The 16,097-nt window shown below is 43.7% G+C and overlaps 1 protein-coding gene across 18 annotated transcripts in view; it reads right to left on the reverse strand.

Moving 5' to 3' along the window:
* Nucleotides 1-4,721: 4,721 nt before the first annotated feature.
* Nucleotides 4,722-16,097, reverse strand: part of NTRK2 (neurotrophic receptor tyrosine kinase 2) — a 345,316-nt gene continuing 333,940 nt past the window's right edge. For all 18 annotated transcript variants that reach the window (XM_070248576.1, XM_014735383.3, XM_070248573.1 and 15 more), the window contains 2 exons: nt 11,334-11,492; nt 4,722-10,467 (listed from right to left, as the gene is read on the reverse strand). In XM_070248576.1, coding sequence (XP_070104677.1) covers nt 10,282-10,467; nt 11,334-11,492 — 345 coding nt within the window. In that variant the 3' untranslated portion in view covers nt 4,722-10,281. The remainder of the gene's footprint in view (nt 10,468-11,333; nt 11,493-16,097) is intronic.

Genomic DNA, 16,097 nt, shown 5'->3' on the forward strand with positions numbered 1-16,097 from the left:
GGGACAGAATCAGCTGGTATGTGTGTTCCCAGTTCAGCTGCCTATTACTCTCTGAGATTGCACACAACAATCTGGTAGGACTGAGTTTACACTCCTTGAGGCCGTGGGACTTTTAAGTCGAGTGATTAAGGAAGTACTGGCCCCTCTCCTGCAGTGATCCAGGGCAAGCATTTAATAGAGATATGACAGAACGTCAGCTCCAGCATGTCCTGGCAGCTCGGTTTTCATGGTCATGGGCTGGGTCCAGGTCTTGTGGCTGCTGTGCTTGTTATAGCGAGCTATGAGCAGGATGATCCTCACCAGAATCCGTGGTTGGAGACCCACCAGCTGTTCTTCTGGCTTGATGGGGAGCTGGAGTCCCAGCCTTTTAGTTGATCAGGACTCATGGATTCATTGCCTTAAGCTCTGGGCCATAAATGGTTTCTGTGGAGCTTTGCAGGAAACTTATTGTCTGAGAAAATACACAGTTCACTACTCAACTCCTTGGATACTGACGATTTGCTTTTCAAACCTATCTAGTGCTTCTCCTAGCATTCATGAACTAACGTTCTAGGCCTTTCTCTGTCTGCCCATTCTCTGCTGAGTCAAGTCTTAGGTCTAGCACCAGGTGTTTCTTTGGATGGTTGACATTCTGGGGCTGAGCCTTATCATCCTCTTCAACAATATTTCCCTACCCTAGCTGCACATTAGGAACACCTAGAGAATTTGCAAAAATTAAACAATAATGCCTATATCTTACCCCACCTTGGACCAACAGAAACCAATTCTTTCAGGGTGGGGCTTTGGCTTCTACATTTTTCAAAGGTCTCCAAGGGAGTCTGAGCCACGATAAAAGCTGAGAAGAACTGTTCTAATATTCATCTCGACAGAATAAGACCATGGGAAAAGAACCTTCATCTCAAATTAAGGAAGAAAGCTTTGAGATTTCCAGGGAAGATGGAAGACTGGACAGGTGCACAGAGACCCCCATCTTGTGCTGAACACATGCATATGCTCGATAAAACATAACAAAATGGAAAAAAGAGAAAGAAAAGCTCCAGGAGCCAAATAAAATTAAAAGCCAAATTAAGGTCTTAGAGGTAAGGCTTTGTGACCCGTCTTGAGAAAAGATGGTTACAATACCTAGTGGATTGAGCATCAGAGAGGTGGTAGATGTTGGGGGATGGCGTGGAGTGTCTGAGGGCATCTGTCCTAGACTCAGGGCTCTCCGCTCTGGCTCTAGAAGCAGTGGATTGTGTTGGTCAGTAAATAGAAACCCTTCTCACGTTTCCTGAGTATCAGTGAGCCTTGGGATCCATGGGTTACCCTAGACAAGGGAGGCACACCCAGGAATCGCTGAGATTGATTTTTGCCCACACAGGATGTGGATGTGAATCAAACATAACCTGATTTAAAGGAAATGAAGAGAGTGGCATTTCCCACACTTGGGCTGGTACCTATAAATCCATACCTACTACAGGAGAAAAGGCTGTAGTGTCTATAGGGAATTATTATATTGTCTGTGTGGCAATGACTTTAAAATCAGCATAGACAATGTGATGTTTGTGTCGAGTTAAATCTAGAAGTGATTAGATATTATGACATATCTAATGACGTACAGATGTCCCATAGATGACATGTGTAGTGCCTATGTCAGAAATGACTTTACTAGTTAATTGGTATTTAAAATATTGTTACCAGAACCAGAGGGGTTGTTAATTAGCATAAGGGACATGAGAGATTTTTATGTGTATGTGAAATGACTGATTCTGAAGATTGAGGGTTTATTAGATGTTGTACAAGCGCCGTCATTCCTGCGTGAAGGAGGCAGGAGAATCTGGCAAGCCCAGCTCTCTCATGCCAGGAATGGAGCTTTCAGTGGCCAGAGCTCCCTGGGTGTTCTGTTGTCCCTGCCTGTCACCTGATCTGAACAGAGGCCAGGCTGGTCCTGGCATTAGTACATTATGGCATCTGCCTTTGAGTATGACTTCTGTGTAAGGACAGGGAGGGGAAGTTTCCTGGCTTAGACAAAAGGCTTGTAGTCTTGATAATAAATCAGTGCTTGTTTGGATGAATTTGGTCTAACCTTTGCATTCACAGTAAAACACCACCTGTAGATGGCAGGGGTGATGCGGTGTTTAGCTCTCATACAGCTCTAACCATGGGAACCTACCAAAGAACTTTGCCATAGAGAAATGGCCAAATTTGCAGAGGTCTTCTTGCAAGAGAGGTATTCTAACATCACCCCAAGCCTCAGAAGCCCCTGCCAGGCATCTGCCTCTACCCGCAGGCTCACCCTCCCCAACACTGCGGAGTGATGGGACGATTAGGAGCACTGGGCTCTAGGAAAGCACCCAAAGACCTTGCTGGTGCTCTGACTTGCCTTTGGGCTTTGGTTTAGTGGCCAAATTCTTGCCTTGTCCCTAACGACCAAAGTTCTTACACCCCAGGCTTAACTTTCTAGAAAGTCTCTAGTCTCCACGAAGCTTGAGTCTTGGCATTAGCTCCCACTGATAACCTCATTCCTACAGGGCTGGGGTGTTGGATTGCTTTTTACAGTCTCCAAGGGGCCTGGAGCCCACAGCCTAAACACCAAGTCACATGGCCATACCAAACCCCACCAGCAGGGCTCCCCGATGCCGGCCGTGTGCCCGCATCTCTGCCTATCATCTGTGGATGATACCTGTGGAAGTCCGTGAGGTTGCCCCTTGCTTTGAGGATTAAATGACTATCTCCCCTGCGAACAGTAAGGGCTATATTTACTGGTCAACTTCTTTTGACCTAACTTTTGGCAAGTTCCTTAACTCTCAGTGCCTCAGTTTCTCGTCTGTAAACTGAGGACAATGATAGTACCTGCCTCCCAGGGTTGATGTAAGAATTGGGTGAGTTAACATACTGTAGTGGGTTTAATGGCGGTCTTCAAAAAGATATGCCCACGTAGTGATTCCTGGAACCTGAGAATGTGAGCTTCTAAGGCAAAAGATGAGTAAGGACCTTGAGAGGAGGAGCTTGTCCTGGACTATTCAAATTGGGCCTTAAATGCAATCGCATGCGTCCTTGTAAGACACACGCACAGAGGAGAGGACACACGAAGGGGAGGAGGCAAGGTGACCGTGGAGGCAGAGACTGGCGGGATGCGGCCACAGGCCAAGGAACGTCGGGAGCCGCTGGAGGCTGACCCAGGGAAGGAACAGATTCTCCCTTAGAATCTGCAGGGGGAGTGCGGCCCTGCCGACACCTCAGTGTCAGACCTCTGGCCCCCAGAACCGTGAGGGAATCAATTCCTGTTGTTAAGCCAGCCAGTTTGTGGTAATTCGTTACAGCAATCACAGGAAAGCGGGAAATTAACACACATGCATAACACCCCGCATACAGCAAGCATTTGTTTTATTAGCCAATTTATTCTAAAGGTAGGGATGCCTGTTTTGATGAGGTTATTGGTCACAATACTTCAGAAGTGTTGTTGCCATCAAGAAATTAGACATCCGTAAGGGTGAACTAAAGGAGTGTATCTGAGGGAGAAAACTAGACGGGAGCTCCAGAGAGGCAGGCGAGGCTCGGGGAAACTTTCTGTTTGGGATTTAAATTGATACTGTTGTCATCGTACCAATAATAGGAATATAAGAATGTAATCTGGTAAAAGTTTGGATCTTTAACAGTCCAAACTGGGTTACGGCTGGCCAAGACATCGGGGGTTTAACTCTCGTCCTTTAATCCACATTTTGTTTGAGTGGGAGATACTCTTTGATCCCACAGGGACACGTGGTGCTATTTGGATTTCTGGACAAGTTCTCTTCCCCTTTCACGCAGTTTTGAGTTCCCTGAGTCTCTGCTGAGTTTAGCTTGGTCGGATTTTTTTAACTCAAGGAAAATACATCTGCGCAGTAAGAGGGCTTTTCATGAGGCGAAGTTCCTGAGGAGTTTGATTTGGGGACAGCCTACTGCCAACTTTTATGTTCCTGCAGCCCCCACCAGGAATGCTGTCCAGATGTCTCCTGGCTCTCAGACGAGGCTGCAGGGAGGAGGTCAACACTGAGAAACAAGACTGGGAGATACTGAGACGTAGAAATGTGGGCGGAGTGCTCCAGCGGCGAGGAAGAGACAGCCTTGGAGCCCATGCTAAGCCACTCTCATTTTGTCGTCCCTCGCCTCTCTGATTTAGGAAACACTGGTTAACAGAGAGACCAAGAGAATGTGGCATTTTCAACTTGGCTACTTCTGCGCTTGGGTCATTATGATCCTCAAAATTGCCCCAACCCTAAGAGGCCACGATACACGACATTTCCCTTGGTGGGTTTCTTAGGTGTGATCTGTTAGAAATCAGGATGATTCTATCTTCTAAGTCGGTGCTGTCTAACATGGAAATCTTGAGCCACATGTGGCTATTTAAATGTAAACTACTTGAAATGAAATCAGATTTAAAATTCAGTTCTTCAGTCACACTGACCACATGTCAAGTGCCAACTAGCCACATTGGACAGTGCAGATAGAATATTTATATCATTGCAGAAAGTTCTATTGGACAGTGATGTTGCAGTTCTCTAAGAGATAAGTTCAAAGTGTCAGGTTATGGAGGGCTCAGCCAGGGAACTGGTACCAAAGGCCACTTACTCTCATTGCCTTCAACTAATGAACACTGCAGGCATCTTCAGTGGCCATATCTAAAATACAGACAGACAGACAGAAAAAAGAGCACACCAGGCCTTGTGAAAGTTCTATACATTTTTAAAGTAGTCATCATGTCACTTTTGGTGTCTCTTTCGAGGATGTTATTTATTGTAAGACATCATTTTTATTAAGTACACTGTAGTACAAGAGACTTTCCATGTCAGGTTGAGAGAAGCTGGTCACGTGATTTACAAACAAAACTTTTTTTTTAAACACTGATATTCTGGTGTCACTTTGAAATCAGCCAAGATGCAGTGGGTCTTAGTAAAGCAATGGACCTCGAAACAGATCGCAAAACAAGAACCAGTAAGTATCAGCACAGAGACATCACATTAAAGAAAAAGAAAGCAAATAAAAGGAGAGTTCCAAATACCAGGTCACAATTAAAGGGGCAATATATCTTCAGAGAGAGATTGAAATGTGTGTGTGTATACGGCCTGGATATTTACAAACATCTCTCCATGTACAGAAGCAAATGCAGAGAGTGTCCACATCTCTAGGCAGATTTGTAAGTGATAGGTAATGATCGATGAATGCAGGGAGCAATATTTCACCATAATTTGGTCGTTTGTCAAGGGATTACATATTTAAAATCCACATTTAATTCAAAGACTTTGTATTTAAAACATTTCCAGCTGTTTTATACATTTTTAAAGCAAGAGTAAGATATACAAGCTGCAAGATATAGGCCTTTACATTTCATTTCATTTTCTCCGATTTTTTTTTTTTTCCAGTTCAAACGTGTGGCTATTAGCAGCTTTATTATGCTTGCTCCAGTATGCTGAACATTCAGCCAGCCTTCACGCGGGATCATTTTCATTAATGCACAGACCAAAGAAATAAAACAAACACAGACCTGGCCTAGAATGCATAGACTAAAAAAATGACATCCCCATGTTTTCCCATTTCGTCTCCTGAGACGTATGTTCAGATGGCAAAGTAGTTGCTTGGTTGCTGTTGTGAAATTCACAGTGTTTTGCCTGCAACACATATACACATATATATATATTTTTTGCTTTGCTTTGTGTTTGTGATGAATGGAGCAAAAAATATATAGAAATAAATAAATACATAAATAAAGGTAAAAGGGAAAGAATGGGAAAAAATGAAAAACTAAGGATATTCAAGAGCCTCTGACTTGAGCAGCAGTGATTCATTCTAGCCCTGACACCAAGAAAATACCTCTTCATGAGCTGTCACGTTTAACTACAAATCCCTCCCAGCCCTAATTCTTGAGGATAATATTTGCTATCACAACCTCGGGAGTCTCCGCATTCCGCAATGATGCACTGTGAAGAAACTGCTTTCATTGCTCATCCAGCCATCTGAGGAGTGGGGTCACTGGCCGTTCCCCTCGTGAGATTTTCTCTAACACTGATATGGGGCCAAAACAAAACTCAACATTGGAAATAAAAATCCTCAAATGGGGAAAAAAAAGAGCCAGAGAATTGAGGGTATGTGTGTACGCAGTCACGTGTTTAATCAGACACACAATTTAATGTTATTGGCATCATAGAAGGTCCAATTTGCAAAAGGAAAGGTTAAAAAGAAAAGTCTATTTCTGACCAGGGCATCCTGCTGTCACGGCTCTTTGCCAAGGCGGCATTTTGCACTGCTGTTTCTTGCATTCCTGCTTGAATGTGGGGATTCCTAAGCATCGCTCACCTGGCTGTGGGGTCTTGGAGTCTCACCATTGACCTTCAAGACACTGGGCTGCCAACATTTCAGTTCTCTTCTGGAATGCCTGGACTCTGAACACAAGTGTAAAGGGGTCACGGTGGAATGAGGTGAGCATGATACAAATGTGCAAAAAGATGAAAAAAAATCAATTTTCCTTTCCTGGACCTTTACAGAAGGAGATCTATTTCAGTCTGCATTTTCCTTTGCAAGGAGCCAGAGAAAGGACTCAGTGTCGCGGGATGGCTTCGATTCAGTTGTTCTGGGAAGCACATTACCTGAACTATGTCTTCTACCCATGTTGTACGGCACAGAGCTGAAAAGTGCGATGCAGTCCTACCCACGTGGAGAATGGAAGCACTAACAGCAACAGGACATTAAAAAGTTTTGGTTACTTAGCAGATTTTAAGCAAATTATTCCTACTGCACCCTACTTATAATTATCTCTATTACTGTGTGCCTATAAATTTATACATAATCACACAAACTATGCATGTGTGTTCATATATGTAGAAATCAAGTATTTATAACACACATATAAATACATGAAAATACCACAGGTAGCGTTGGTGTGAACACATACGTATAATATGAGTTCTGATATAATCCTAATAGCATAGTTCAAATGTTTTCTAAATAAGCGTGATTATGACGTGGGTTCAGTGTACAAGGATTTAGCTGAAGCTATGAGCATGATTATATATCACGATATCTCAGTTGCTTGTCATCTCATGTGGTTCATTTCGTTCTAACTTCGTATCCTGGTTCATGAACTTGTTAACATGCTTTCTTTCCTGGCCGGCTTGCTTGTATGTTAGAGTCTCTAGTGGACAGAATCATGAACTTCAGAGTCAGAATACTTCCATAAGTCCCAGTGGTGCCAGAAGCTAGCCTGGGGATTTCTAGCATGCCATTTAACTTCTCCAAGTCTCAATCTCCTCACCTACAAAAAACGGGAATAATTTGCTAACATATGTAAAAAGCGTTTGGAAAACTATTAAACAATTTACCAGTGGAAATGTTTGTCAGACTGAGTTTGGGCTAGAGAATTAGGCATGTCACTATGACTGTTGTAGTTTTGAAGGAATTTGATGGCAGGCCATATTCTGTGATCATTACTTTCTAGAATGAGAACACTCCTTTTCTAAAAATTGGAAGAGCATAGAGAAGAGGGGATTGTGGAGGACAGCGATGAATGTTTTAAGACAGTCTGTGGTTCATTCAGCTACTTCAAAAGCAATCTGGTGTTCTTTCAATGAGAGAGACATCTCTGAAATCAGTACATACTCTTGAGACAACAGAGGAAAAAAATAATAATCAGCAATAGAAAGAACTATAAAACTTCGTGCTTGCATAGAACCTTTTATTTCAAGACCTTGAGGGATCTGTCAGAAGGTAAGGAGACATTTTTTTTCTTTTTTCCTTCAGAGGAAAACAACACAGGAATGGAATGGAATGCTCCCGTCTTCTGATTTGCCTTAAACAAGGCCTTGCTCTAAAACTGCACAGCCCTCCTTAAATTTGATTTCCTAGGGTATTACCTCTTTTGCTGTCTGTTAAAATAAAACAAATAACTTGCAGCTTCTTCCCCCAGAGCAACTGGCCAGTCGCGCAGAAAGACAAACCTGTGTAGGTTTTTAGGTCATTGCTGATGGAATCTAGAAGAGTTTTATACAAATCTGCCCCTTCTTTACCGCTTCACAGAGTGCCACAGTGTTTGCACAGTACCATGGGTCCTTGTAGGATATATACGTGCAGGTATATATCATGGAGATATGGCTTTCATTATATTATTATGTGTATTCTGGAGGGGTGGTTTTTCACCTACAAAGAACAAACAGCTCAACTCTCACATCTCATAGGCCAGCACAGAACTTGAAGGGACCAGGGTTCGTCTTGTCCAACCCTCTTCACTTGACTGCAGATGCTACTGGATTTCCTTTTGTTCTCAGTTAATCGACACTATTGATTTTTTGACAACTGACTTTCAAAGCCTATAATGGAAAATAAGGTGCTCCAGTACTTAAGGGCGTAAGAAAAACCTAAACAGAGCAATTGCACCTTCAGAAACAAATATGAAATAAAATGACCTAAGATGAATTAAAATCACTCCTTTTCAATCTGGCTCATGTTATAAAGGTGTCAAGTTAGCAAAATTCCCCTCACAGAGGGTAGCAAGTTTTCTTGTGGAACAGAAATATTTTTCTTCCTTGGTGTAACTGATCATCAAATAACTGTAAATTTCTATTTAAATTTACAATCTCTTTTTGCAAAACCCATGACTATGCCCAGAAGCACACCTCCAAAGCTTGACCTGGGCATAGCCTCCTATTGGCATGCTGTGCCTAATTTTTTATTTTTACTTCTTTTAATGGAGTGAAGAAAACAAAACAGCATACTGACAATGGAGTACACTTGGAATGAAACCACTCTCCCAACCAGAGCCCAGAGCAAGGTCTTGGCCTGTGTACACTGGGCATCAATGCAGGTGATGCCCCAGGTGAGGTTTCCTTTCCCTCCGGGATTGACTGCCCTTCCCCCAGTCCCACAGTGGGTGCCGCGTGGATGGAGACTTCCAGGCTTCAGGGTACATATTTGTTAAAACCCATCACCACCATAAGACCCAGAGATATTTATACTCAGCTAATGAACTCCATTAGCTTCCCCTAATTATATAAGTGATACCTCTTAAGGATCTGCTCTACCTATCAGGGGCACGACGTCTGGAGCGGTAGTTCTGCACACAGGTATTAATCGACGAAGACCATGCACATTTTTGCTTGCACAGTTAAAAGGATGGGTCAGGTGGAGGGTAGGGGTTGGAGAGAAGTGCTATCTGAAAAGTTCAATATAAGAGAAACTTGCCTCTGAATTTATAGCTTGTCCTACCTTTCCAAGTCCTTGGCTTTCCCATCTGACCCTGAAATGATCTCTGGATAAGAATCCACCTATTTTCAACTGAACTTGATAAAGCCTCAGTGAATAACACTTGGAAAAACAAACCAGTGCTATCACCACGATCTACAAAGACAAGACCGTCTGAGCGTGTGATGCGCCATCTTGCGTCTCACGGAAGCCATCTTTTCCCTCTACTACACTCTAGTGTTTCCGGTGATGGGAAAAGAAGAGTCCACGGCACAGAATTCAACAGTCTTTTTACTCCTCAGAAAGGTCCTCAGGGGAAGGTGCCGAATACATTCCTCCCAGCTAACAGTCGCTGGGGTTTTCCTAAGCAGGGACCGACGCCAGCTGATCCCAATGGTTGTCTTTGTTCCTCTCATACTGCAGTTTATAATAAATCTTCTTTCTCTCTGGTTTTAATCTCCCATAGATAAAAGCTTCCCAGATTGAACACAAGTTTTCCTTCTTCATACACAGGCTTAAGCCATCCAAAATAATAAGAACAGTAATAATAATAAATAAATAGAAGTGAATCCATAGAAACTCTCGATGTCTGTACAGCAGAAGTGACAAAGTTTAAGTCAAATATTTGTTTTCCCTTTTTTTCATCCACATCAAAGGCAGGAATACAACAAGGCATTGTTAGTTGTGGTGGGCAAACTGGAGTGTCTGCTGATATAACAAATTAGGTTTGTTAAGGCCTTTGTCTATGCAGAGTTAATAGTAATGCAGAAGCCAGATTGATTTAAAAAGGAAGGTAAGGACTGTGAAGCAGGAAAGACAAAAAAGAAAGGAAAAAAAGAAGAAAAAAACCTAGGGAACAAACCAAAGGAGATGGAAAGAGAGAAAGAGATAATGCCAAAAAGAAGTCCATACTGTGTCTACGGATGGAGAAGTACACATTGCTTCCCTCTGAAAGCTTCTCAGTGTCTCTGTTGTTAACGCTGTCAGAGTGAAGAACAGCAGATTGATGGCATCCAGCGGCAGTTAAAAGACGTTCATCCTCTCGGCCCATCTGAGGAGGTGCTTTGGGAAGGATCGACCTGGGGAAGGGCCCTAGCCTAGAATATCCAGGTAGACTGGAGATGCCTTGGCCAAGTTCTGAAGGAGCGTGTGGATGCCCTTGATGTTCTTCCTCATGTGGGGCTCCCGCTGCCAGCACCCCAGCATCAACTCGTAGACCTCCTGGGGGCATGTTCGAGGTCGCTGCAAGACCCTGCCCTGAGTGATGCATTCTATCACCTGGACAGGATGGAGATCAAAGACAGGATCAGACAGGAGGAAAAACCAGGCAGATAAAATAAATGAGGGCTGCTTTAAAGAAACCCCTTGATGTTTACTTTCTCCAGAAGGAAGAGAGCAACTATTATAGTTGGTATATCATGGTTAATTTCACTGCTTTGTATTCACTTTGCAAGCCATAGTGATTTCACCAAACTGGCAGAGAAATCATTTATCTGTATGGAATGCTCCCGAATCTCACCCCAGCATTCCAGTGTGTTTCAGTTGTGCTGGCCTGAGACGTAACCCGGGTCACTTTTGTGTTAGGACGCTGACTGGCCAGTTAACCTCAGGCTATAGACCTGGGCGGTCGTTTTCCATGAGGGAATCAGATAAAGGACGGATGTGGGCCTGAAGAAGATATGAGGTACCTGACCCAGAAGTATGCCTCAGAGGTAGACATATTTGCAAAAGAATTATGATGGGAAAACAAAGAGCTTGAGGTTTTCACCAGAAGTAAATGTTCTAGTGAAATGTGCAAAGAGGAAAGAAACTTGAAACCTTATCGGAACAAGACCAAAAAACTAGCTGGATGCTTAGAGTGCGGGATGCTACGCCTGTTATTAACTTACTAGATGAGCAGCACCAAGTAATTCCCAGTCCCATCACCAGAGAACCACAGGCCTGTCAGCACACACTGCTCTGCTTGCTCTAGAACTCTGAAATGTGGAGAGTGACTACGCTTCAGCCGTGACATCTAGGCACACGGCAGCCCCTTTGGGAGGGGCTGCTCCCAACAGAGCCACATAAGATGGTGTCCTGACTTCCAGTTGAGGGATTCCCCTTGGCATCAGCCCTTGGGGGTGTCCTGCCCGGCAACCGCTTACCTCATTGTTCGACAGCTGATACCAGGGCTGTTTGCCGTACGTGAAGATCTCCCACAACACGACCCCCAGGCTCCAGACGTCACTTTCTGTGGTGAACTTCCTGTACATGATGCTCTCTGGAGGCATCCAGCGAATGGGGAGCATCGTGTGGCCACCAACCTGGCGGAAAAGGGGTGAACAAGGGGGCATCAGTCACCTCAAAACCAAGTTCCCACGCTCAGGGAAAAAGGAGTGGAAGAGAGATGTAGGGGATGTTTTTTTCCTTTCCTTTATTTGTATTTATTTTAATTGTTTATAAACACTTAAGGAAAATACAATTTCTTTATAATCTCAAGCAACAGAGATAGAGGGCAAAGGATGGTCAAAATACTTTTTTCACATGAAAGGTATTTGCAATTCTCCCTTTCTAGAAACTAGATAGGAGCAGAGATGACGATTGGGTGGATGTTCATCTTGGATAAAAAACACATGGACTTTCTGGTAGGAAGATGACTCTATCTTCTCATTAACAAGATGATTTTGAACAGGATATCAATAAGGTGCTCTGCATCTGAAATGGCCCACCAGATGACTCTGCTTCCTTAGCAAGGCCAGAGCTTCCTTCTGCTTTAAGGTGTTAGGGCGAGTGGACAGCCCTGCCTCGAACACCTTGCCACAACCCAGCAATGGGCAGGGCACAGATTATTCCCACTTTACAGATGAGGCAACTGAGGTTCAGGTTGCTGTGGACACAAAGAAGTCAGGTCTTTGGACTCCGAGCTCAGGGCTTTCCTCTACACTGTGCAACTGAGCTTATTTACAAAAGTAAGCACAACTTTTGAAAAATCCATTTTAGTAATAACACCAGAGCTGAGGCATCGGATGGCAAGAGCATTAGCATAAGCAAAGAGAACTTTGTTTGACAAAGGAGACTTGTTTATGATGCCCTACTTCCTGGAGAAAAGTTTAGAATTCCATTTTCGGGTTTGTAGCCCATGAAGTCTGTCTGATTTTAAAGCCATGATGAGCTTTCTGCACGGCAGTCCTTGGGGTGGTAGGTCCCACTTTTCATGCTGGTAAACCCAGCACTACCAGCCCAAAAGCCGTGCCTGACTCCAGGCAGCAGGTGAGCCCACAGCAGGGTTAGACTCAGCGCCTGAGTCCTGAGACTAATGCCACGTCGAGTTTCTGCCCAATTCTAAGTCTCAGGATCTATTTCTGACTCATGAAAGGAAGGAAATGGACTAACTACCTGAAAAACGCCACTCAACCTCAGAGCACAAGGAGCTGAGAGCATCAGAGACGTCTAATGTGGTTGGTGATTTCAAATGATGCTCTTAGCGTCAAAGACAGCGCGACTGTAAGAGAAGAGGGTCTTTTTCTATTCTTCTCTGTACTATGACTCCAAATCTGATTGATAGGGACATAACTTGCTGGCTCGAGGGTAAGCTGCCCCCATATCTTCACTGTTCAGCTTTGAATATACCAAAAGCTCATACACTAAGTAGAGGCAGTTGCCTTCCATCAGCTTTCGATTTCCTCACTTGCCTCTCACCCCGAAGTGACAGGTAGTCGCTATTCAGTGAGCACAGATTTTCCTCATGGAGATGCCTGGACAGGCCTGCAGGTGATGACCATACTCACCATCAGAGTTGATTTCCAAACACAGCCCACGTGACAGAGGCACTCACTGGCCAGAAAGGATGGTGGTAGAAAACTCATTTGAAATGTGTGTTTGTGGGGGACAGGGAGCGAGACAGAGAACCACTTACATGCATCTCCTAGAACCAGACAGCTAAACACCACATTCTGGGCTGGGTTAACCCGGCGACAGACCAGGCTTTCCACGTGCCTTGTGCATTTCCAGCCACTGTGCAGTGGACAGCACTCAGTGCATGACGTTAGAAACTCTGGGTTCCGGTGCACGCTCCAGCGCGCTATTTTCTAGCTGGGTAAACCTGACGAGTTGCCAAACCTCTCTGTGTCTTAGTTTCTCTAACTATAAAATGTGCATACCAATAAATACCTCCCAGGGTTGTCATCAGGTGAATACCCAAGCAGACAATATTTGCAAAAGTGCTTCCTAAATTTTAATTCACTAAATGCTTTCAAGGTTTTACTTTCTTCCGTGTAGCCTTTACTATCTTATTTTCCCAATAGGAAGCAGCCATTCTGGAACAAGAAGAAGAGTCAACACACACGTCTCTCCCATACTCCTCCCTCTGCCGTGACGGGGGCGCTGGGGCTCCTCTGATTGCTGTACCTACTCTATCTGGCTCTCTGTCCTGTGTTCCTAAAGGCCAAAGAAAAAGCTCCTGTTTCCTTTAAAGGTGAAAAAAAAGATTCAAATTTTGATTTACATGTTTTCCCACCTGATCATTTATTTTGTGCTTGCAGTCTCTTTGGGACAGAGTTTTCACTTTGATTCTTTCAAGAGTCCCTTCTGGGATTTCACACATGCTGTTATAAATAATGTTCTCCTGGTCCTCATGTCAAATGGGTGAGTGGTGGGAGAATCGAATCAGAGTTCAGACAGGGTTCACAAGTTTTCTAAACCTGTTTAGAACATTTCTGAGCATTTTCTTTTGCAGTCCTTTCTCCAGATTTTGGAGCATGTCACAAAAGTAGACAAAAAAAAAAAAAGCCACCGTTGTTACAAATTACTGTCACATTCCAGTCCCGGTCACCCCGTGGCTTTTGGACCTCACAAGCCACATACTGTGCAGCAACAAACACAGTGAGACAGTTGTTTTGCATTGTGCTACCTGGCAACTTGCCCTCACACCCTCTGATATTTGTGAGAGGGAACGTGATCCCAGCGTGACACTGGGCGGCAGGACTGCAGCTTCCACTGCGGGAGATGCCAGCGTGCCTGAGAGGCGCTCCGGGCTCAGGCTGGGTCAGGCCGCATGCTCCTCACTAAACTCACCAGAATGAACCGATGCAGGATGGGAAATCCAGTTAGATGGGAGTTGACTTGGACCTGGGTTTCTAGTTCCTGCTGTGCTATTAACCAGCTTAGGTAAGTCACCTTAGGTCTGCTTATCTCCTTGTTGGTAAAATGTGACAGGTTAAACCAGCTTAGTTACTTCTAGCACAAAACACTGGTTCTGTAATCACCTACCACCACTTTGCCACCATAATCACCCATCAACACATAGTACCTCACTTTTACAAAGAATTTCCACCCCGTGATCTCACAGGAACCCGATAGTCACCCTCTGGGGTAGACATTAGCTTGTCTTCATATTACAAATAATGTCCCCAAAGTTCAGAGAGTTTAGGTAGCATACCTAAAGCCACACACATAACCTCTCCCCCCTGAACATCTTGAGGTCATTCTGCTGGGTCTCCCTGTGTTCCCGGCTTCTGCAGTCTCTAACACGTGTTCTGTATTCAGCCAGCAAGCTTAGGTGTGGCTCCTTGCCCAGGCCGAACCTACTCCTGCCTCTTGGAAAGTCGGATCTCCTTTCCTTTCTACCTATTTCTCGAAGGTCTCCTAAAGGCAAGCTCAAGTTCACCATTTCAAGGAACTCTTCCTCCCTCAGTGACTTCCTCAGCTCAGTGACTTCCTTCCTCAGCTCAGTGAGTTTTCTAAGCACCAAGAAGTCCAGTACCCCTTAGTACAGCTCTGATAACACTGCAGGCACTCCTTTCATTTGCTAAAGTATCTGTTGCATCAAGAGGGATGAACACTAATCAGTGATGTCTTGCAGGACCTGAGGAAGTAGGTTGGTAAGCATTCCATTGCTTCAAGTGCGTTTCTTGTGAGTGCTGATATTTAGGGAGGAATTCTCAATGTGTTCTTTCAAAGAGATCAGTGTTCCCTACCTTCCAGTCCATCCTCCAATAACTACTCTAAACTCCTAATAGACCTAAGCCTTAGATTACATGGACAGAAACAGGCTCACCTATTTCATGCTACAGATAAGAACCATTTAATAAAATTGGTGACTTCTTAAAATGCAACCAAAAATATTGGGGTTCAGAGGAGTACGAGAGCTCTGAGCAGTGTGAGAAATCCCATTCATCCCTCGGTTTGCCATCTATACAGTGGACATAGGGGTCTATGGTACAGACCTGGAACTATTCAATCTGGAAATGCAGTCTAGGAAAAAGTCCGAACGCATAATATGAGGGAGCATTGTTCTACAGGTGGTGACTAGCATCTCGTATCTTCTGAGGCTGTAGACAAACAACAGGGACTAAAGAAGAAAGTTAAACCATTAAAAAGAAAAGGACTGAATGACCATCATGGCTGCTAATAATTGCAACTAGCTTAAATCAGCGAAGCTAACCACAGCGATGTCTGAGGCCCATGGCCACAAAGAAATTCCACAGTGCCTAAAATAAATCAAGTTACAGAAAATAATGGATTCTGTTTTTTAAAACATATTAAGATGAGAACTGTTTGTTTAGCTTTTAATGTTTATTTCCATGACACCTCCTAATTTTGACGGTGACGTGTATAGGATGATCTGGTTAAAAACAAAACTAACAACTGTGGTCTGGTCCAAATACCTGGGCCCGAGCATCCTTTAAATCTACCTGTTGGAAAGATAATTAAGACAATAAATCCTGAAGAGAATACTTAAAGGAACTTGGTGAAACTGTCTTGCATTAGAAATCAATGATTTCATTATTTTTAAAACAAATGGGACACATCTAATTGTTTAACTACAATATTTATTTCTTACCCAAGAAATACTCTTTCAGTACATTCTCTTAGGTCATTGAGTTATAAATTGTGAAAATTTCCCCATGGCTTAACAAACAATATGATTT

This window comes from Equus caballus, chromosome 23, assembly GCF_041296265.1.
Source record: "Equus caballus isolate H_3958 breed thoroughbred chromosome 23, TB-T2T, whole genome shotgun sequence".
Classification (NCBI taxonomy): domain Eukaryota; kingdom Metazoa; phylum Chordata; class Mammalia; order Perissodactyla; family Equidae; genus Equus; species Equus caballus.